This window comes from Artemia sp. Qi Xiang Cuo, chromosome 21 (assembly GCF_049724085.1).
Source record: "Artemia sp. Qi Xiang Cuo chromosome 21, ASM4972408v1, whole genome shotgun sequence".
NCBI classification, from domain to species: Eukaryota; Metazoa; Arthropoda; class Branchiopoda; order Anostraca; family Artemiidae; genus Artemia; species Artemia sp. Qi Xiang Cuo.
Genome location: NC_142814.1, coordinates 19,529,620 through 19,554,225, shown reverse-complemented (window position 1 = coordinate 19,554,225; position 24,606 = coordinate 19,529,620). Strand labels below are relative to the sequence as shown.

The 24,606-nt window shown below is 35.4% G+C and overlaps 1 protein-coding gene across 8 annotated transcripts in view; it reads left to right on the top strand.

Annotated features, from left to right (window-relative positions):
* The window catches only part of LOC148939318 (uncharacterized), a 143,264-nt gene that overhangs the window by 81,662 nt on the left and 36,996 nt on the right, over window positions 1-24,606 (top strand). For 5 of the 8 annotated variants that reach the window (XM_089107102.1, XM_089107103.1, XM_089107101.1 and 2 more), the window contains 3 exons: window positions 1,639-1,774; window positions 8,847-9,036; window positions 19,166-19,252. In XM_089107102.1, coding sequence (XP_088963228.1) covers window positions 1,653-1,774; window positions 8,847-9,036; window positions 19,166-19,252 — 399 coding nt within the window. In that variant the 5' untranslated portion in view covers window positions 1,639-1,652. Of the gene's footprint in view, window positions 1-1,638; window positions 1,775-8,846; window positions 9,037-18,354; window positions 18,586-19,165; window positions 19,253-24,606 lie in introns of those variants that run through there. The other 3 variants (XM_089107106.1, XM_089107105.1, XM_089107099.1) reach the window with 2 other exon arrangements.

Below are 24,606 nucleotides of genomic sequence, written 5' to 3'. Positions count from 1 at the left end.
AAATTATCCTGAGCTAAATAAATAGATAATGACTAACGTCAGGTTTTAAAATTCAGGTAAATTTTCTGATTAACTCACTAGTGAGATAGGTAAGAAATAAGCGTACCTTTAGAATCAGAATTTCATCCTGAATTCAAATCCACGTGCCTCGTAAATGAATTTTACCCCCACCTCTAATGTGCAAGTATATACCCTGAATTGTATTCTGGAAATGAATATTATATTATTTGGAATACTGTTAAATCAGTTCGAGGAAAAGAGTGACTTATACGGAGAATTCAGTGCATATATGCAACTCGGGGTATATATTTGCCCGTTAGGGGGCTGGGGGGAGGGTAAAGTTCCTTACCGACGCAAATGAATGTTATATCTGGATTGACAATGTGATTCTGATCCTAAGAGTTGTCTATTTCTTAGCTATATCATTAGTGAGATCACCGGAAAAAATATCATTCTATCCAGGGACGTACGCAGGGGGGGAGCCTTCGGGCCCGGCCCCCCCGAAATCTCATGATTTTTTTCATTTTCCCATAATTTTCTGATTTTTCTCACAGAATAATGCGTTTGAAGGATTTGCCCCCCCCCCCCCCCGAAACAAATTCCTGCGTACGTGCCTGATTCTTTCTGATCCTAGGTTCCAATAAATTAATGGTGATTCCATAATAAAAAAAACCGGTTGCAAAGGAAGTTTTGACACCTGTTTTTATTTTTATTTTTTACTTTAACTTAATTAAAACTGTTCAGTATTTTTGTCTGGAAAACTACAGGAGGAATATCGGACAGTCTGCAAGACATTGTTAATCGTGCTGCTATTTTCAAGTACAAACTCTTAAGGTTTCAAGTAGCCAAGAGTTATCTTGAGAGCTACACTTAGCCTAAGACCCTTGGAGTGATGAGAACTCAGAAGTTTCAATTAGCCAGTTATCCATCCTCAGAGTTATATATAGAATAATGAGTATAACTGGTGAGTTTTTCTGAGGTGGGGGAAATTACTCTCGTCTGTGTTAACTAACCTTTACGCTTGCTTTCGACGATGGTGCTGTATTGTCCCCCCCTAGGATCCTAGTAGGGCCTTATATTCTCTTCAAGGTATGTCAGTGAATATGGTTTGGGTACTATTTCATATTTGTCAAAACAAACTTACAGGGCCGTTCCCAGAATTTTTTTTTTCGGAGGGGGTTTTACTAAAAAAATTTCGGGGGGGGGGGTTTACACAAAAAAAACGCATAAAAATTTGTTTATATCCATTTTTGTTACGTTTTTGCGAGTTGGACAAACATTTCAGGGGGGGGGTTCAAACCCCCCTAACCCTCCCTCTGGGTACGGCCTTTCAAACTTATATAATAACCAACTCAAAAACAATTGGAAAAGATCCAAACAACTTTCAGAACCTTGTTCTACTAGGTGGGTATTTTTCTTTAGAACTATTTTTAAAATGTATCCTGTTTCTAATCTGTCTTAAGTTTCAAAATGTTTGTCACTTTTAACGATGAATCAATTAAAAGAAAAAAAAAATATGACAAAATGTGGAAAATTTCATCTTACCACAATTTGGACCAAGCAAGAGGAGTAAAAAATGATGTTGTGAGTTAGGAAGTTACCCCAGAATTATGTTTAGTCGTTTTATATTTATTGCAGTTTGCTCCACGAGGATGAGCGGTGAGCGTGTTCTACGTTCTAAGTTGTTCAGTCCTTCGTCGCAGCCGATAGCACAAGAGTCCTCATTTGCATCGAACGATGGAACTACGGATTATCAGTGGTTCTCTGAATCAGGGTTAGTAGGCTGTTCTTGTTCTGATTTTTTTCTTTGAAATTGGAATCGTGTTTTCTCTTCAACCATATTAAATATTTGACAATAATTTAAAAACAAAATAAAAATGTACCAGGCACTCATGTAGAAATTGAGGGAGGGAAGATTTTTCGGAACAGGAAAAAATACGTAAATTTCATGAAGAAAATTATAAGAAAATTGATTGTTGCCAGAGAGGGGGGGGTAGCCCCCCTCTGTGTATACATCAAATAAAGAATGTTGCGAAAAAACCGCTGCTGGTAACGCAAGATTTCCTGGTGACTACCCAGAGCTTCCCAAAGGCGGGTCTAGATCAAAATATGTGGGGGGGGGGGCAAATGTGAAATCGGGGCCAATAATTGACCAAATCGACTAATTTATTAAAAAAGAGTGAACGACATAAGAAAACACAGAATGAGGGTGGATAAGGGTGCCAGAAAAAATCTTGGGGGTGGGGGGGTGGATCCGCCAGTGGATCTTCCAACTCTGGACCAACAGCATAATATTGCAAACTTCACCGTTCCATACAAACCATTAGGTTTGTTTCGTCTTTCTTTGCACAATTACACACAGGATATTTTTATGCAAAGAAGTAACTATATATAACTATACAGCCTGACCACCATGGCTGCACATTTGACAAGCATAAGTCGGTTGGAAGTTCTGGATAGTCACCAGGGAATCTTGGGTTGTGAAGTCATTCTCTTTATTTAGGAAATTAAAATTCAAAGGCTATGTTTTTTTGGGTACCTGTATCGTATAGCGACCACACTTTGCAACTTGAGCAACCAAACTCAAGAAGTCGGAGTTAGGTTAATCCTAAGGAAAAATACCAAAATACGATGAAAATAGAATACTTTAGTAACAAAATCATGGGACCTATAACAGAGAATTATGGAAAGTAGGCTGCCCAGAACGCATCATATTAAATACCTAACCTAACCAACTTTACATATTAAATATTTAATAAAAAAAAATATCTGCATAGTTGTATATCTCACTCAGGCTAAGCTGATTATCTCCATACAAGTACCGTTTTATGTTTCATATATAGCCTGGGCTCAGTTATGCTTGCCGAATGTGCGGTGCTGGTGACCAGTTTATATGTGTTGATTTTCTTACCTTAAAAACCGTATAATTGCATTTTGCATATATCCTGTAATGCATGTATCCTGCGGCCGGGGGCACTTGCCCCGGCCGCAAGAAATTTTTGGGTCGCAAAATTTCAAATAAATAATCTAACGGTTTATATTCATTTTTTTTTATTTTGAAATTTTATTTTTATTAAAATAAAACAGAGTGCGCAGTTGAAAGCAAGTATAAGCAAAACGAAGAAAGACGAAATAAAGTTACTCGATCTATTTATTTACCCATGTGGTGATCTATTGTATTAGTTATTTCAATTTGCATTTTGCATACTTAAGGTCCATTCATAATGAGATTTTACTTATACTGAGAATTATATAGCGCTAATTTGAATCAATCAGATTTTTTCACAGAATTTACTTATTGGATGAAAAATTGTTGGAAAATTTCTGATTGGCTCAAATTAGCGATAGTTAATCTTGGTATTAGTCAAACCTCTTGGTGAATGGGCCTTTAAGCTATCTCGTTGCTTGCACAATAGGTAACAAATATGCGGCAAGTGTTTTCTTGCAAAATGAACAAAAAGCTTTAAACGATCACAAATCATTTCTAGTGAAATACTAGTTTCCCGGTCACAAAAATTGAGAGCTTTTCTGAATAGCGTTTTATCAAACAGTTCTTGATAACGAACTGTAAGTAAGGAGCGACCCGGCTCAATAATAACCGAACGGATAATAAATAAAAAATGGAATAAATAATAAAAAATAATAAAAAACGGAATGTTGATACCAGTAGATACATCAAAAGAATCAGATTTTTATGCTGATTTTAAATATTTTTATAAGGCATGTTAATCTGCCGTTCCTTCCCTTTCGCTTTATCTTCCTTCTGTGGGTTGCATCTAGCTTTGTTTTCCTCTTGTCCATCTTTGTTGCATTTAGCAGCTGATATAGTAATTTGCAGCTTTTGATCAACTTCGGATGTTTTCTATTAAAATCCTCTTGAGAAGGAACACTGCTGATTTCTGTAAAGCAATTTCCTTTTGTTTTCCCGTCAGTTTAACCATCTTCTGTTTCATATTCTATATTGGTAGTTCCCTTTTAATTCACTATTTGGTAAGCCTGAGCCACGGCCGTATCCAGGGGGGTTAGGGGGTATTGTGCTTGGGGTGGATTTCCATTGGGTTAATCTTTTTTGGGGAGGTAACTTTTTTGGGGGTGAATTTTTGAGGGAAAATTTGTCACTGGGGGATTTGACAGAATTCCTATACAAAATTCTTTTTCTGTCACCTTATAAGTAGGCTTAAATCATGATGCTAATGGAAAAAATGGTGTAAAATTGGGCTTTTGAATTATTGTAGTCTGAAGTTCAACTTTTATTTTTGAAACGAACCTTAATCTTGCTAGGATAAATCAGAAATAAAGACAAATTTGGTAATTTTTCAAAAAGAAAGTGTGAGTTACTTTTTTGGATTACTTACAAAATAAAATGTTAGGAAAAGGAATTATTTTTTCTAGGATGTGTGAGTTCAGAGTGCAAAAGTTGGATTGACAATTACTGTTGAGTAGACTATTCTGAATAGAATTTGCCTTATAACTAGCCATAAATTATGAGGCTGATGAAAAAATTATGTAGAATTTGGCTTTTGCGTTTTGGAGTCTGAAGTTTAACTTGTATTTTTGAAATAAACCTTAATATAACTAGGTTATAATTTATAAAAACAAACTTTATTTTTTTCAGAAAGAAAGTGTGGGTTACTTTTGTTGGATGCTTGCAAAATAAATTCTTAGGTTAAGGAATGAATTTTTGTGTGTTTCGTGAATTCAGAGTGCAAGAGTAAATTTGAGAATTAATGTCTAGAAGAATAAGTCGCTTAAATAAGGAAAATTGAAAATAAAGATGTAATGCTAGGTACCGAGAAAATTAAGTTCTGAATTCCCCCTACTAGGTAGCATTAATAGCAAGGTGTAGGGCCTGAAAATTAAAATAGCCAAGGGTCAGGTAATTTTCCCTCGGTGAAATAAGTTTGGAGGAATAGGAAGATCAGTCCTAGGACTAAGATTAGGGTACTAGAAGCCATTGTAATCAGAGCTACTAGGTGTGGCTCTTAGATGTTTGAGGAAGACATTCTAGATGTTTTCTAGGTGAATCGTCTAAGTATAGTTTTAGGTTCTTGCTTTAACGAATCTATGTCAAACAATATGAAAAATGCTATAGCTATTTAAAAATGGGATTTGTGCCAACTGCCTAGGGCTATAATGATAGAAGGGTTAAGATGGTTATCTTTTACGAATGAAGAATGATAAGTTACCCAAAATTGTGCCATTTGGTAATCCAGCTGGGACTAAACGAAAAACTGTCCATCTTTGAGGGAGGTGGGAAGAGGTCATAAGAATACATTCAAAGGAAAAAGGAACTGTATGAGAGGAAGTAAGGGGGGAATTTATGAGCTGGCGTGATGGAAGAGGAGAGTTCGTAGCTGTTTGCCTCAAGTGGCTTGCTCTTCTGACGAGGAAGTATCAGGAATTTCTTGGATTAAATGTCAGAAGTACGGTTGTTTAGTTACTCGACAGTTTTGGAAACTTCATTTTTTAATACATTGTTTAGGGTCCACACTATGTATGTCTACTTACTGCATACTCTGTTTTGGAAACCTCTCTCTGCGGGTACTTCAAAATATTTTATATAATACCTTTGGTAAAAAAGATATATTTAGCATATATTCTTCAACTCAACCCGTTCTGTAATCTGGTTTACTCCGTTTTTTAGTATCTTATGTGGTTCCCAAGATGTGAAGATATTCCCATTTTGCCAAAATGTTTTTTAAACAATGGTATGTTTTAAAGAGGAAAAGATAAAATCTTAATAAAATCCGGCCTCCCCCTCCATTTACAGGTATGGTGTTATAATATACGAGCAGTACTGTAGCTACTGTCTGTATGAAATGGAGGTAGGCGTGGTCTTGGTGTGAAGTTGAAAATGCAAGATTTGCTAGCATGGAATGTAAAAGGTTGGAACGGAATATAAAAATATTTGCTTCTCCATCCTAAAAGGATCATCACCCTTATGAAGTCAGGCCTATTTCCATTAGGCCTATTGCCAAATATGGATGCATTCTTTTTGCAAGGACACCGGAAACCCTGCTGGCATCGTCTCAGAGTGCCGAAAATGAAGCCTCAAGGACCACTTGTAGCACCCGTTGGGTACATTTGCAACCTCATGGGGGGCATATGCCTTCCCACAGAATTTTTTGCCCTCTCCTCCCCTAGAATTTGAAAAATACTATCTTTAAGGGGTACTTCCATTGAAAAAAAATACCTTTTTTAGATGTTTTCATTGAAAAGATAAAAATGACAAATTTGACCCCCCTCCATAAATCTTGAAAATATATTTTCTCCCCACCTCCCCTTCCCATTAAATTTTTGTGAATGGATGCCACTAAGGAGAGATTTAAATAATATAAAAACTGTGACGTGGAACGTGGAACGTCATTGAAAGAAAACTATAGTATTGACACTGACAATTCAAACGCTTTGAACTGGAGTTCTTAGGAGCTTCAGAAACGTACTTCCCAGGGTCATGAAGCTCAAAAATTACAGAATTGGCTTGTTCGGGTTCGAAGGATGGGGCACATATTTTGGGAGTAGGGCTCTTAATGAATAAGGAAGCCCCCAAGTCTTGGTTAGGATTGAAAGGTACTAATAAAAATATTCTTGTTGGCTACTTTATGACCAAGATGAGCCATAGGAATATATGTCCCTTATTGTAAGCCTCGATTTAAAAAAGAAAAGAAAAGAAAAAGTGTCTTCAAACTGAACACTTTGTCTGAGAGAAGGAGTAAGATAATTCTAAAGGTCGGCAAATTTATTCGAAGAAACAAACCCATAGGCTTATTTTGCCGCCAGAAGCCCCTAGACACCCGTATTTCTTCTCAACTGGCTCTAGTACTGACAAAAATGAAAAAGAAGTGTCTGTTTTGCTCATTTTTTTTTTTTTTTTTTTTTTAGTTGATGTATGACAGTTGTAAGTAATGTTGATTTTGTAAGAGTACCCTAAATAGCTTTGCTATAGTTTTTACTGAATAAACATTCTATCAATCGACAGAACAACCATTTGCAGGGAAATTGACCCATCTTAAGTACACATCAATTCAATAAAATAGATGGCTCTGGTTTCCTCAGTTGGACCAGAGTTTAGACGACACTGATCAATTATCCAAAATCAAAAGTTACTGTTCTGTGACAAAGTTGACCGAAAACTTAAAAGGAAGAAAATGAAGTTTTAATTCGTATGGTGTAGGATAGAAAAAATGAAAAAACTTCTTCAAAAAATTACACATGGTGATTTTTTAAATTTATATTTTGGCTCATTATTAAAAGGTTACTTAAAGTATTTATTGCGTGTCAATAGTTTCAAAGAGGAGTAATATGTATAGATGACATTAAGGACTTAAGTAAAAAATATTCAGCATGTTTAATTTTCATGTTCATGAAAACTAAAAGCTCGACTTGACCAATACTAATAGAAATATCTTTGTATATAAAGCACAGTATATAAATTATAGGCAGTATGATCTTTCCCTATCTCACCCATTATAAAAACCCGGACCGAGGTGCGAGTGCTCCAGAGAACGTATAAACACTTTAGGAAATCAATAGTACTTTTGAAAACCTTGGAAAATTATAACCGAGATCACCAAGGCCAGTTTATGAGATAAGGTGATTCGAAGAATGGGAGCGTGGTTAATTTTCAAGCTACTTGTTTTCAAGTAGCTTTGTTTTCCATTAGATATTTGCGACTGACAGTTTTTACTATTACGGCTCGCCGTGAAAACCCAACCCACTCAACTGCTATGAAGATAAAATTAACCAGTTTCTTGCAGCAGAAAATACTATTACTCGTAGAATACTGTCACTTAGAGTTAGTTCCGACGTTTGGGAATTCCCATTCTCCCTATGGGAATTTCGATAGGGTTTCGTAATTCCCATTTGGAATATGGTTTGGATTTTTTTTTTCTAGCTTTTCCGTACCGGGAGCTGAAGTGACTGGGAATTAGTGGCGGTATTTTTGAAATTTGAAAAACATGTCGAACGTAAGGCATCATAAAATACCCAATTTGATTGCCCTTGTACAGAATTATCAACTTTAGTATGGTGCTTCAAGTTCGGACTACAAGAAAAGTCCCCATGTGAAGATAAGCGATAGAGAAGCTAAAAAAGCAACCTCCAAGTCTGTATCCTCAGTCATGACTTCTGATGTTTGAATATTTTGCCAATATTTGTGGTTCAGATACGTGTGAACATTCTCCCTATTCTCCCTATAGGAAATCCCATGCGTTTTCCCCAAACGTCTGAACTAACTCTTACATAAGAGATGCATGTCCGATCCAAAAATGAAAACACTAAGTCTAACTTGCCAACCATATTATGGTACCATGTAGTATCGTGTTTTGGTTCTCGCTGAACTTAAATAAATCTGTAAAATTAATTAAGACTGAATCGTTCATAGATTTACCGACGTTGAACTATTTCATTAGCTTACATAGCCATCAACTGTTGTTCAATTTTCTTGTGGATCCCTTATAAATTACATATGGGTATTTATTTAAGATGTGGTCAAATATTTGCAAAAAGTCATTGCTAAAGTTACCCTTTCTAGACAATCCTCAGCGATAACCTGAGTTTTTGTTTTATTTTTTGCCTGAGCTTAATTCCAGTTTCTGTTCTTTTTCTTAATTGTTGCTCTGCTACAATCTTTTTGTAGATGGCGGTGAAATGACTATGGTATTATTGTTAGCTGTAAATTTAAAAAAGGGCATGGCTAACATCTAAAGAATATATATATATATATATATATATATATATATATATATATATATATATATATATATATATATATATATATATATATATATATATATATATATATATATATATATATATATATATTACAATTGAAGCTTTTATTTTAGTAGTTATCAGAAAGAACAGCGAGACAACCCTGAAGTTTCTTCAAGCCGTTCAAAGCTGTCTGTTATTGATGGACAGTTGGCGCAGTACGAAGCATTATCCAGAACGCTAGACGTCAATCTTGCCGAAATCGACATTGATAATTTCAGATCAGAAGACTTGCATTCAGCTCTCGTTTCAACTGAACTTCTGGTAAGTCATATTTGTTAATACTTACGGGTAAAAGTGGTTGAATATCAGGTTTGAACAGTTAATATTTGAAAGAGCTTTAAAACATTTATAAGTTTTCTATATAAAGCTGAGCATTAAAAATTTTCCCGGAAAAAAGTTTTTTCGAGGCTATAATTTTTCTATTAAGTAAAACTTCTCTAAGTCGCAGTCTTTGCAAAACTATGGAAGCTGCAAGATCCAACCGACGCAGTGTCAAAATCAAGCTTGGAATTATCCAGCTTAAAAATTATTTCGAAAAATAAGAAGAAAAATTTGACAGTTTTCTATTGGAATATCAGTAGAGAAAATTTCTCTCAAATTCAAGAACGTGTTATTTAACCGAAGACCTATGTTTTCTATAGCAATACTCTTTGAAAGAATATTTCATCCTTATAGACTCCTTTAAAAGGAGTTTAAACGTGACTTTAAAAAAATATATATTTTCTGGTAAAATGCTCTGTATGAAAACAGGAACATTAGTTGGGGGACAGGGGAGGGACTTCGTCCCCTTTCTCTGAGAATTTTTTACCCTCTCTCCCTAGATTTTGAAAATATCTTTTTGGGGTATCTCCATTGAAAACGTTTTTTTTGGTGTTTTCATTGACAACATTGAACCCCCTAGATTTTAAAGAAATATGTTTCGCTCCCCCCCCCCCCCTTGTCCCCTAAATTTTTGTGAATTGGCGCTACTGTATGAAAACTGACCACTGGATGATGCTGTCTGTTATTTACTCCTGCCCAAACACCTTGCGAAAGTGAAAAGACATAAAATTCTAGCGCTTTCACATGGTTTAAGTGGGCACTGATAATTACCAGTACACATGGCAACGCAGTGTTAACAGTAGAACTAGAAAAATCCAAAAAAGACTAATTTGGTTTTATCTAAGAAGAAAAAGAAGATCTAAATTTTGCGTACAGTTGAACTTCTTTCGCATTTGAACTTCGTTTTTTTTTTCTTTTTAAACTAATTGATTATGAAATAATTGGGGCGGTAATATGTATATTCTGTCTTAGTGCTTAACTTTTGGTTTTCCTTTCCAGTGCTAGACGGAGCTTCTTTTTTTTTTTTTTTTTTTTTTTTTTTTGAGATAAGTTTGTTTCTAAGAAAGACGTGAGCTTACCATACTTTTTAAAAAGAGCCTATATGGGAAACTCTTTGCTGCCTAGTTCTGGTAGGAATCATCGGAAATTTCTTGAGAGGGGGGGGGGGGATTAAGCATACCATAGCCATCATGCTTTAGGGTCGTATCTGACATTTGAAACTTCTGAGAAAGTTACCAAAAATCATTTGCTAAGCCGTCTTCAAAGGGAGGATTAGAAGGGCAATGTATATTCAATCACACTTTGACCCTCCCCATCACCATTACCCTGCTGGTGTTCTCTTGTAGAACACCTTAGCCTACTTTTATTAGCAATTATTTTAAAATATAAAATGTCAGACATGACATTTAGGCGGCGTTTAAGTTTAGTATAATATTATATAGTCAAAGGCTGATCTAGAGCAAAATCTTGGGGAGGAGCAATGTAACAAGGGTGCCAATAATTGACCAAATTTAGAAGTTTATATATAAAAAAAGAACTAAAAAAAGAGAAAGAAACGGATTGAGGGTGCCTGATTACACTTATCTCATCAAAACGTTTCGTTTATCATAGTTTACACAGTAACAGGGCACTAAATTTTAATAAATTTTTGTCGTATATTCCATTGGTTCTCTGGATCTTGTATTGGTCATCTTTTATAGGAAAGGGATAATGCTTAACATATTATAAGGATCTTCTTGTTATTCATTGGTCTTACGCAATAATAAATGGAAGTAGTAGATTCAGTTTTAGTCACAGAACTTTTGATTTTGAATATATTTGACCCACTGGAATTTATTTTAAAAGAGCTCCTTGGAAATTTAAGGAAAGTCAACATCATATTATAATACATACATCCTAGTAGCTTAGTTTCCATAAGGAACTGGTTCCGAAACCTCTTTAAAAGTTTTTATTCATTTTCTACTCTTACTGTTAAATGGGCTTGTCGAAAAATGGGTGGACCTGTCGAAAAATGGGTGTCGAAAAATGGTCTAAAGAACATCATTAAAAGAAAGTTAGTGAATAAATTCACCCTGTTACCTTGTAGGCAAAGTTGATCACTTGTCCTATAAGCACTCTGTCACGCAATACCGTATGAACACGTGAAAAATCAAATGGCATAAGATTTTTATTGCTGGTACATTTTCCGATTTCTTAAAAATTTTCAACAAATTTATTGAAGCTATTTTTTATGGAAAGTAAGCTACAAGCATGTGTAAATATGGAAAATAACGTCAACTTTCTAAGTTTTCTTTTTTACCGTTGATGACCCCTTTTCTGCTTTTTCGAGTTAATAATGTCTACACAGTTTTGGAAACCTCTCCAATATTCAAAAATATCTTTTATTTTAAGGAGCTCCTTTGAAATTTAAGCAAAGTCTCCATCATTTTTATAATACGCACACCCTAGTAACTTGCCATTTTATAAAAAAAACCGTTCCCGCAAGTCTTTCCGAAAGTTTTTGTTAATTTTCTATTTATACCGCTAAGTGGGATTGTCGAAAAACAGGTTTAAAGAACATCATTAATAAAAAATAAGTAAAGAAATATACGCGGGTCACTTGTTCTATGTGACCTATGGAGGACCACGTGTAAAATCAGATGGCAGAATATTTTTTATTGCTGGTAAGTTTTCAGATTTCGGGAAAAAATTCCAACAAGTTTATGGAAACTATTCTTTTTATAATATAAGTTAGAAGCATGTATAAATATATTAATTAACATCGGGTTTCTTAAGTTTTCTTTTTTACACCGTTGATGACTCTTTTTTACTTTTTCGTGTTAATACTGTCTAGCAATTTTGGAAACCCCTCCAATATTCTTAAGAATAGGCAAGCTAGTTCACTGGAAAATGACCGCCACGTATTATACCAATTAAAATGTTGAATAATTATTCAACTACAACTTTAATCTTGGCGATTATAGCTTTCCTTGTATAGTGAAGATAATGTTGGCACAGCTTAAACTGTCCAGGAACTGTTCCTAAATCTTTCTTTTTTTTTAAGTTCAATTTGAAATTATTTATTACAATGGAAGAATTGCTTGTTTAAATCTTGGAACAAGTCAGGGGTTAGCTATAGTTTGCTAGTTATTAGTATTTGCCTCATGGTTTATTTTGCAATATGCCTTCCCACACTCCTTACATGGATTCTTGCTTTACACAAAGAAGTTAATCTTCTTTATTTTTGTTTTAGACTTAAAAATTTTGATTTAAAATAGTAGGATAATTGAATTACTTATTGGTAGTACATTCTTAGCTGCCACTTATGTATAAAGAAAAAGTATGAAGATTGATTCTCAATGTCTTGCAAGCAGGGCGGTACCCAGTATTTTTCTTCTTGCGGGGGGGGGTACAAAAGAATTTTTTTGAGGGGTTAAACAAACAAAAACTTTAAAAAACGCATCAAAAATTTGTTTATATTCATTTTTGTTACATTTTTACGAGCGGGACAAACTTTTCTTGTTTTTTTTTTGGGGGGGGGGGGTGTTTCAAACTCCCTACATCCCTCCCCCCACTGGATACAGCCTTGCTTGCAAGTGACATCATAACCAGATCTTCAACACCAAAGCCTCTGAAGTGTTGCTGCAACTCTGTCAAAATGTTTAAAGTTGCTCGGCAACACTTGCGACTATGTCTCCCGAGCAAAAACTTATATTTTTATGTTCGTCGCTTTTAGTGCTTCAAGTTTTGTGCACGAAATTTTTAGTGCATGAAGCAGCGATTAAATGCATGCGCTGCAAACTAATTTTTAAAGATATATGTGTCTGCTAAGTTTCTGTTTTGATTACCTTTGTGATGGCCCGGAACGATTTCTTGTGGCTTTTGACTCTTCAATTATGTGTTAGCTTGACCGATGAAAAGACTCGTAAGGAGCGATGCGGCTCAATAGTAACCGAAACTCTAAGAAACAGAATTTTGATGCTTATTCAAAATATGTAAAATTCGTCAAATTTATGTATACCTATCAAAAGTTACAAGCTTGAGAAAATTTGCCCAATTTTAGAAAATTGGGAGAAATACCCCCAAAACTTCAAGTGATCTTAAATGAAAATCGCAGCATCAGATTCAGCATACCAGAGAACCCTACTGTAGAGGTTTCAAGCTCCTATGTACCAAAACGTTGAATTTTTAATTTTTTGCCAGAAGAAATATAACACGGATGGTTTTTTTTTCTAGGGGTGATTGTATCGAACCAGTATCGTAAAAGATCGGAAGGGGGTTCATTTGATCAAAATCAAAAGTTCTAGTGCCCTTTTTAAGTGACCAAAAATAATTGTGGGCAGTTAGCCCTCCTCCCACGCTCATTTTTTCCCAAAAGTCTCCCGATCAAAATTTATAGATAGCCATTTTTTCAGCATTGTCGAAAAATCTAATAACTATGTCTTTGACGATAAGTTAACCCCCCACGGTCCCCGGGGAAGGGCTGCAAGTTATGAACTTTGTCCATTGTTTACATATAGTATTGGTCATTGGGACGTATACAGACGTTTTCAGTGTTGCTTTTTTTGGTGGAGGAGGAGTGGTACGTTGGAGGACCTTTCCACGGAGGAATTTTTCATGGGAGAAGGGAATTTTCCATGGAGGGGGAGCCGGATTTCTCAGCATTATTTAAAAACGATCAGAAATTAAATTTTAAAAACAAGTTTTTTCAACTGAAAATAAGGAGCAACATTAAAACTTAAAACGAACGGGAGCTTTTATAAGAGCTTTTTTATTCTAATTAAACGACCTTTGTGATTCAGGAGTCATTCTTAAAGAACTGGGACAAAATTTGAGCTTAAGCGTAAAGAGTGAAGTATCAAGGAGGGGGTGAATAATTTCTGAGAAACAGAATAATTTCTGTTTCTTTTAAGTTTTAATGTTGCTCGTTGCTTTCTGTTGAAAATAACTTGTCTTTTTTTATTTAATCAAAATAGGCAAGACTTTAAAGGTTACATTGGCAGTTGCTTCTAGGAATACATGCTCTTTGTATATATATCCCATATCTAAGTCAGATACTAAGTTCCACCAAGATTTAGCGAGGACATAACAGTAGGAACAATTGTGATTTCCCCCCAAAAAAGTTGAATTAAATAACCATCTAGATCTTTGGGTCCCAATACTTTTTTTTTAATCAACTACTCTCGCTGGGAAAACACTATAAATATTTCTCAAAATATTATTTGCGTACCTATATTCACTGTACTTGATATTAATTGGTCCCTTGCAGTTTATTTTCTCTATTTAAGTATATTTTTTTGCGAAGTAGTCCGTGCCGTTTAGCTTCCTGGGTATGGGAGTCATGAATAAGATATTAACAGTTCACGGTACATAACGTAAAGAGCATTATTTTAGCATCAAAGAAGGAAAAACTCCAAATAGAATATTTAAAAAATTGTCTGTATTTAAATAAGAGCAGTGGGCTTTCTGGGTAGGGCTTGACTGTTTTATGTTTTTTTGCTTTTTTTTTATTTTGGTGCTAACATAAGACTCGAACCACATTGAAGACACAAGAATCTTATGGATGTGGATGAAAAAAAATTCCAGCCCTATTATCAGTGAGGTCGGATCGTGCACGGACACATGACACCATAACTGTAACTGCTGAACAGGTCTGACTGAATGCTCCAAGCTGCCTAGTAATTGGGCCGCTGACAAGAGATTTTGAAAATCCTGTCCCTGGACCCAACAGAGGTCAGATCAGGTGCAGGCCCTAGAAAGGCACAACTATAACATTTTGCTGCAATTCCCTTCTGGTAAAAGTATCGTTAACAAAAATTTACAGACCCCTTTTCCTCCTTCCCCACAGAGATTGAATCCCTACTAATTCCTGAAAATGCATAATTAGGAATCAACTGCTACTTCTGACACTAGCTGCCACTTCTCATCAAGTTTTGTTGCGGTTCAACAAGCTTTTCTTGTACATGAGCTAGTGACAAGAGTTTAGAGGCCCCTCACCATTCATATCTCAGATTAAGTCTCAACCCCCGAAAACACAATGTAGATATTGGTTCTAATTCTCTACCGAGTTTCGTTTAAACTCGACAACCATTCTTATAGACGTACTGAGTACAAGAAATCATTCACGCTTCCCTTTTTAACCACAGAGTTGCACATGTTCATGACCCTTAGATTTCGCAAGTGAGACACTAGCTCTTATTTTCTACGACATTAATTGAGATCTGAGAGATCTGAAACACTTGTTTGTGTAGGTGTTGTGGTAACAAAAACTGTGATAACAAACCGGTAAGATGTAGCCTTACTTCTTATGCCAGGTCTTAGTTTTTACCAAGCTTGATCCTGGTCCAACAATCTGCTCTAATAGATATCATACTGATAATAATTTGGGGATCCAGTTCCAACCACATAGGTCAGATCGGGTAGTAATTCCCAAAGGATACAACTGAGAAACTTACTCTTAATGTCAACTAAGTTCTGTTGAGATTCGACGACCCACTATGTTTGATTTACGTACCTTAGCCCTTTTTTCATAAATGTTATGATGAAAAGAACTTGTAGGATCCCTCCCTCCTCGAAGATTAGTATTAGAAAAATCCCCTAAGAGGCACAACTAGGACCCTTACTCTTATTTTTGACATAGAATTGGTTCAAGTTAGATAACTTCTTCTGCTTGATGTCCTAGCGACAAAGATGAAGTGACGCCTCCCCTGAAAAGGTTGGACGGGGTTTGGACCCGTCTAGTTCCCCCTCAAGGGAAGACACTAGCTTACACGTCTTGCCCAACTTGGTTGAGGTCCGATAGCCTTTTTTGCTAGATGCCCTTATGACAAGAGTTCAAGGTTCCTAGTTCTTACTTCCCTCCAAGTTTTGTTAAGATCCTACAACCTTTCACGTATATATCCTGATAACTAGGACTTAGGGACCCGGTCTCTATGTAGGCCGAAGTGGGTAAGAACTTCCAAAAACATGATTAGGATACTTTACTCTTTCTTCGTACCGAGTTTGGCTGAGATCTAACGAATTGTTTTGACAGATACCACGTGGAAGAAGAATATATGGAATCACCACCCTCAAGATCAGAATGAGTACGATACGCCGCAAGACTCAGCTAGGACATTTACTCTGGCTTCCAACCAAACTTAATTGTGTTCCTCTTACCCTTTCTCCTAACTAAACAGATGCTAAGCATTTAGAGATTCCTCTATCCCTTTTCTACAATGGTCGTATCAGGTCTAGATCGGGAAAATACATAACCAAGACCTTGGCTCTTTCATTCCACCAATTATGGTTGAATTCCGACAATCTTTTTGTGTAGATGTCCTAATAATGTGAATTTAAGGACACCCTCCCCCTGCAGAGCATGAATTGTGTCAGGGACCAAAAATACCTAACTTAGACGCCTACTCTTATTTCCCATAAAGGCAGATCGACATTAATTAATCCATTCATTAGATGCTCTGATGGTAATAATTGAGACCTCCCCCCCCCTCCCGAGGTCAGATCAGAGATGTGGACCTCTAAAAACTACATCTAGAACCCTTACTTTTACTTTCCACCTAGCATAGTTAAAATCCGACAACATTCTTTATGTTAGATGTCATGATGACACAACTTTAGGAACTATCCTCCCAAAGAGGAAGTTTGTGATTCTTACAAGACGTATAACAAGACCAGCTCTTACTTTTCAACAAGTTTGTCTAGATCCGACTATCCTTTCTGGTAGATGTCTCAATGGTAAAAATTTAGATATCTCTTTCCACCACTCGCCCCCCCCCTTCACTTTACTTCCTATCAATTTTCTTTGAGATATGATAACCCTCCCTGGTAGATGTGCAAATAACAAAAATAACAAGAAACCTAAACAAGCGATTAGGACGATTACAGGGTGGATTTGATTACAATTACTCCCAAAGACTAAAAAGAGTAAAATCAAATATTCAAATAACTATTTCAAATATAATGGAAATCAGACAATAAATTTTGCTCTTTCCACCAGAAAAAAAGAAAGATTTATTAAGACTAGTAATGAAGGCTTTTGGCGGTCAAGACATTTAACTATTATTCGAATGTAATGAGTACTCCATGGTTTCATTTCTAGTCTTATCAAATTCCAATTTTTCCTGGTTGCACGAAAAAGAAATTTTCTATCTTTTGGTACAGGATAAGGATCTTTTTTTGTATTCCCTCAAATAATATACTTAGCTTTAGCAATATCCTTTTTTTTATCTGGCATAGATTAATCGAAACGAAATGTATGATTTTTTTTATATTTTTTTGTTTGTTTATTTTGATGTTAAAAAAAAGGAAAAGAATCGGCATTGGACTTTACGCTTGTCTCTGTTTCATGGCCTTTCAACCATGAAGTGCAAGGAGGGCTGGGGGCCAGCCATCATGTGCTTTCACACACTCTTCCTGTTTACCTTCCCCAGATTTATCCAGGTACCCATTTAGATATGGGCTGTTGTATTTTGATGTTAAGATTGGTGTATATTTCAGTGTGCTCGGTATTTTTATATTAAGATATCTGGGAACGACTTGGGACGTTGTCTATAATACAGATTGTACTTATATGATATTCCCCCCGCAGCTCAAGTTGTTTATGCATTGACGTACTGTAAACCGGTTTCTTTCGCTAGTTTCTCACAACTTAGCGTGAGAAAAGACAAAGAGAAGTGACGGAATAGATGGGAAATTAGGGGGGGGGGTAAGTATTTGAACAGTGTGAAGTAAGAAAATAATTCTTACTTCATAATATCAGAATAATTGTAGCTAACACATCTTGCATGCAGACCCGCTGTAATATACCCCCAACCCCCCTAATGTGAAAATATATAGCGCAAATTTGTTTCTAAAGTGTTATATTTTTATCATACTTGGGTATATTTTATTAGGATTAACCTAACTTGGCTTCTTCAGCTGCAGGGGGTATATCATACAAGTACCATCCAGAGAAAAATACAAAGCGAAATTTGAGTTGGAGCTGGGCTTTATTTACAACCTACTCAAAAGCCATTTAAACCTGCATCTCTGATTACACATCCTTAGCTTTTCAAGTGCTTGAAAATGTCTCTTGATCGGTCGCACTTTGTTGTGTAGACCTTTTGTCTTTGAAATAGTAAAGACCTATGAAAAAATTTGGCTCGATTCTCAAGTACTCTTTTCCTCTGTCTCCTTTGGCGAGAATTCAGTACGTTGGAATCGATTGCTTAGTTCTCTAGAACCTCAGGAGACATTTGGGATCTGGAAGTGAATGAGATAGAGTATCTGTGTTCAAGAATCCTGATGACGGGGAATTAAATTGGAAATAATAATTTCTATGTTTGAGATGGAACTTATTTTTGATTTATAAGTTGATTTTTGATGTGATTTAATCTTTAAAATTTGAAAATCTTTGAATTACGGTAAATTACAAGTGCGAGACATTGTGATTTTTACTTTGGATATAGATTGTTGTTCATCGAAATTGAGCACATGTATATATGCTCAAGTGATATTTTGGATTGTATTCAGGTGGTATTCTTGATCTGTTTCTTTTTTAATTAATTGTAAAGTAAGGATTACCATGTTTTTTTTTTTCTTATTTTAAGCGCTAACTAAAACCCAAAAACTGTGTGTTGGGTTCAAATTCAGTCTGCGTTTTTTAGTGTTCATTCGTGGTTTTTCCTTTTTCCTTTTTTATAACTGTTACTTTAAACTATCAAATAGTATCTCTTAGCTCTATTTTTTAAATGTGATTAGCCCTTTCTGTTAAGATCACATTTTGCTTTCGCATATTTACTAACAATATTGAGTTTAAATCGAGAATTTGAATTTGAATGTTTTCAATGAAGATTACCAGAAATTTAGGAATGTAGAAATTTTTTTTTTCGTTTCTAACGCTTTAAAAAAAAATGACAAAATGTATACATTTTATAAAAATATTTGCTTTTCGCTGCGAATTTGTAAAAGTTTGGGCACACAATTTTCAATTTCAGTTTGTAGGTTTTCGTTCGTTTTTCGTATTAGGTCTTCCAAAACTCATTATGGGTGTCAATAATTTTTTTTTTATTTATTCATTATTATTATTGAGTTCGAAATTTTTGAATTTTAGGTTGAAAGTGACGGTGAACTGACTACAGCCTTCAACGAACCAGCCGATAGACTTGTCGATTCTTACAATCGCGTCCCCTCCTCCCAGGTATGCACCCATTCATTTAATTGAAGATTGTTGTCAATGCAAATCTAACAGTGTGCAGCATTGTGACTATTTCCGGGTTGCCATTAGTAATTGGTTTCTGTTAATCAAAGTTATGAGACAAATTATCCACTTTTGAATAAGGTCGGGATAGAAAAATGTTGGTTTTTGTGTTTATTTACGGGCTAAAATACAGTGAATGTTTTTTTTATTTTTTCATTTGGACTGGGTTAAGCTGGTTCCGAAAAAAGTCTGTTTGTGTTGAATCTCAAGAAACGTTTATTTTGTATTTTTTTTTTTTGGCACTAATCCATATTTTTAGCGAAATCTTTTGTGAATGTACCAAGCTTAGAGCCAATTTGGGGCTTTGGCAGTAAAACTGAAAACATAAAGTAAAGAAATGAAGATGAAATATTGGCTATGAAATATTCCAAACTGGGCTATAAAATATTCCTATGTTTTTATAAATAGTGAATTGGTGTTATTTTGTGTGACATTGCCCCTTAGAACTGCAAGAATGTTGATCAATAAATAAATGCTGGGCCAGGCACATCCATATGGAGAAAGTCTTCTTGCGAATTGTTCCATATTTCCCTATAATTTTCGTATAGTTCATACTTTGGGGGGGGGGAGGTGTAGAAGGCTGATAAAAGCCGTGGACACCTCCTTGGATATTTAGAATACTCAAGTCAGTATTATTAAATTTTCAGCGTCTTGTCAGAACAAGTGCTTATTTTGCTCAGGTCTAAAGTGTAAAATGGCATGTTTGTTCTTTCAGATAAATTTTTTACATGTCAATCAATAAAGCATGTTTGACAGTTTTATTTATCTTTTATTCACAGAAAACAAAAACAACTCTATGGAGTACAAACGATAATGAAATAAAGAAAAAAAAACAGAAAGATAGCTGGACACACTCAATGACCAAAAGTAAAATTAACCAGTCTCAGGAAGGAAAAAATTAAAATGAAGATCACCTACAATAATAAAAGTTTCCTTTAAAAAGAAACAATTCAAAAGGTTCTATGTTGTCTTACAAAGAGATTCACTGGGACCATTAATATGGGATGGTGTATCAATGTTACGAATGTGATGGTGTGATCAACGTCGTAAACAAAGCAATTTACAGCATTTGCGTTATGGCACGTGTAGGATACTACAATGTTTAATTTTCGATGCACATGAAGTACTAACCAGCGTTGCCGACGCTTTCAAATAAATTGTACCACTGTTCTTACTAAATTTATCACAAAAGATTTCTGTGGCATGACTATAGCATTCAACATCTGTTCCATTTCGCCGACAAAAATGTTAGAATAAACTGAAAAGCAAGCATATTATTTCTGGCTACATCTTCACCCTCTATTATTTTTTACACTGGCCTGCAGAGATTAGCGCTGTTTTGTCGTGTAATGATTAGTTAGAAATTTGCACAGGTTTCTTTTTGTGTCAATTCTGTGCTCGACGAACCGTGTTTTTCCTTTTCCTAAAATCCCTAAGAGCTGACTGGAGAAGAACTTAGAAAATTTTGAAACTGTGAAGCTTGACCTGGCGAATACGATTATTATGTACTGAAATGTATCAGAAATTTTGGATTGTGCTATAAAATGTCCGAATGTTTCTCATTGTACCAGGGATTCTAAATTTTACCAAAAACAATATAGTTTTACCGTGTTGGCAACACTGATACTAACAATACCTAGTTTTCCCAAGTGGTGACCCATCCTAGTACTGATCTGGTGTTATGTGATGTCTAGGATCGGACACGATCTGGGTACTTACAACGTTGTTTGGCCGTTGGACATGAAATGACCATTTTTTTTCTTCTTTTGTTTTATATTTATATATATATATATATATATATATATATATATATATATATATATATATATATATATATATATATATATATATATATATATATATATATATATATATATATATATATATATATATATATATATATATATATATATATATATATATATATATATATATATATATATGTATATATATATCGCTGCAGTTCTTTTTTATATTCTTTTTTCCATTAGCTCTATGCTAGAAATTATCATCCGGCATGTTTGGGTAGAAGCGAATAAACCTGTAGCAAAAAATAACGAATAATAAATGACAAAATATGAGCATATAATTTCTTTTTCATAAGATTAGTCTTTTTTTAACAGTATTGTTAACCTTTAAAATTCTCGTTGGCATAATTTTCTACCTTTTTTTGTTTTATTTTAAGTAATATTGTAAACCTCTTCTTAGTTCCCTGTAAACCTCTCTTTAGTTCTTTATTTGTATGCCTTTTATATTGGCATGGCAGATGTGATGGTTTACGTAAATTCCAAAGATAGACGATAAACGTTGGTACATGGTCTTTATTAAATAACGTGAGAATACACATAGAGAAAATAAGGTAGCACAAGAACAACTAGCTACGACGGAGGTGAAAGATGGACAGCCTTTAGAACTGAGCCAAGAATGTAACTTTCCTGGAACGGAAGTTTTAGCTATTGGTTGTTCAACCATACCTGGGAACGGACCCCTTTCCAACGACTAGCTTTAGTCCCAAAATCCCCCCTGGAATGTTCTCGTTGACATATACATGGCCAAATCTCTAAGAAACGAGACGCCGGAAAAGCCTTCTCGAATTTACGTTCCAAATACTTTACAGATTCTCCCCCCTGTTTTAAGTTAAATTTCCCAAATTTGGCTTATCCCCTTCTCATTAAACCCTCAAACTTTAATTGAACTCAAAACATTCAACACCCTTCCCAAATTATTCACTTCTCACCTACTAACATTCTTCAGCATAAACTAGTAAAGAATTACATAATATAAACACTACACAATACTTGCATAAGTAAAAATTTATATAGTATAAACGAACCTCACCAATAACAGTAGTCGGAAACTGGATATTTTAACACTTCATTTTTCTTTGTATACTTTAAAATAGACTTGTTCCCCATACCCCTGAATTTGATGAGGACAAGGAAAGTTGGGATTATGTATAAACTTTGAATTAGGGCAAAATGAATGACCGGGAAAGGCTAATTAATCCTGAAAATACCAGCGACAAATAAATGAAATTGCAAACTCTAAAAATCATACCATGCAGCAATGACGTTAAGATATTATTCCCAATAAAATCCTCGGGGTTTTATTGCTATGGAACGCCTCGGTTTTGACCTATTTGGTTTTGCTCTACTAACTTGTGGTTCGACAAATGGCAGTACTTCTGTTGATATCTCTACATAACTATTAGCGCTACGCATTAAAACCATCCCGTGAGGCATCAACCTCATCCCACTGGACCTCCAAACCAGCACCCTTTTCCTGGGTATCCAAACCGCCCTGCGAGGCCTCAGTACCATCTCGCAGTGCAGCAACAAAAAACATCCCGTGAGGCATCAGTACCCTCCCACGGGACCTCAAACCCAGCGCCCTTTTCCTGGGCATCCAAGCCGCCCTGCGTGGAATCAGACCCATCTTGCAGTGCAACAAAAAAAAACCATCCCGTTAGGCATCAGTACCATCCCCCGGGACGACAAAACCAGCTCCCTTTACCTGGGTAGCCAAACCGCCCTGCGCGGAATCTGTACCATCTCGCAGTGCAACAAAAAAAAACATCCCGTGAGGTATGAGTACCATCCCACGGGACCTCAAAACCAGCTCCCTTTCCATGGGTAGCCAAACAGCCCTGCGAGGAATCAGTACCATCTCGCAGTGCCTTCTCATTATCATTGAGTCCAAATTTCACCCTCGTCAGCGCAGAAAGAAATTCATCGGGAAAAGAAGACGTGTCTCCTTTCCCCACTATCTGTTCTATCTGTTCATATTGTATTGCAACCTTATACGCATCACCTAAACAAAAAAAAATCTGCACTATTCTCTAACAAATACCGTTTGTAGGACGGTCAGATCCACTCCTTGAATAAATTTAGAGCAAATCTTCCAAGAACTACACCGTCATCCCTGGCTTCTAAGGATACCCTAAATGACCTTCCTAATTTTTGCATCCTTCTATAGAATAGATATACCCTTTTCCTTAAATTGAGCCACGCCTACAAACTCTGCAACCATTTTGCCTACTATTTTGCCTGCGGTATATACTACAAGTAATCCACCTTTTAAACTTGACAAATTTATAATCGAGGGATCCAGATTCCCAAAAAAGAAGCGAAACAAACCATGGGCCAAAAATGACGCAAAGTTTTTGAATCAGACCAATTTAACAATAACTGAAATTTTTGTAACTTTGCAACAAACTCAATTTTTGTAACTTTGTAACAAATTTTGTAACAAACTTAATTATTTTTCCACTTTCTGACTTTGTGAGTGGCGTTATTACTAAAAAAAAGGGTCAATTAGCGATCCTATTACTTGGGACTGTTGAGGCTGTTCTATTGGAGGATTAATTGGGGTGGTGTTCAGGGGAGTTGAAGGGTTTGTTGGGACCCATGTCTTGATCTTTTGAAGGTAATCATAAAGTTCATCTTGATCGAAATCAGGATCATTTGAGTCAAATAAAAGAGGTGGAACTATGCCATTTATCCTTCACTGTCTTACAAAATCAAAAGCAACCTTTTTCTTATATCCAATTTCCACAGGATCAAGTATAGGAAAAAAAACTGACATTTTGAGATCAAAATTTGAAAAAGCAATTACTCTAAAAAATTTAAATGTTGGTTTTAAACACAATTCTTTAATTACGGACGCTAGATTTTGGGCAATAAACTTCACTTCTAACAACAAAGGTCTAATAAAATTTACTGTGTTGTTTAGCCGCGGTAAATCACTTACGAAAGGTCGTCTGTCTCACATCCAATTGCAGTTGGTCTCAATTAAACCACTAGCATCAAATGGAGTCATAATTGAGAATTAATTTTTGATTATCGAATTCACAATGTTAAATTTTGGTTGGAAACTGTCAAATGTAGATCACACGTCGACTGTATAAAATCAGGTAAAAAAAACACCAAACGTAAAATGGCTAAGTGAAGGTAGAAATCAACCGGAGACTTTCAGTTGTAGAAATTTGAATTAGTATGTAGAAGCTATCGCGAGGAAATCCATATTAGCCATTGTGTAACAGCCTATTTCAAAATGTTCATTTAAAAGAAAGTGTTTCTCAAGAAGGCGCTTTGAATAGAAAAAAGTTCAATACCTCGTAACATTTCGATGTCTTTTTATCAGTCTTTTGTAATATTTGCGGCTCAATATCACAAGCAATTTTGGTAGCGGGCGAAATAGCTCTTCAATATGTTGCCAGTATTTAGCGTAAGATGTCGTAAGTACTTATAACGGTCACTCAAGTGTCACTTGGAGGTTTTCCCCTAGTGATATAT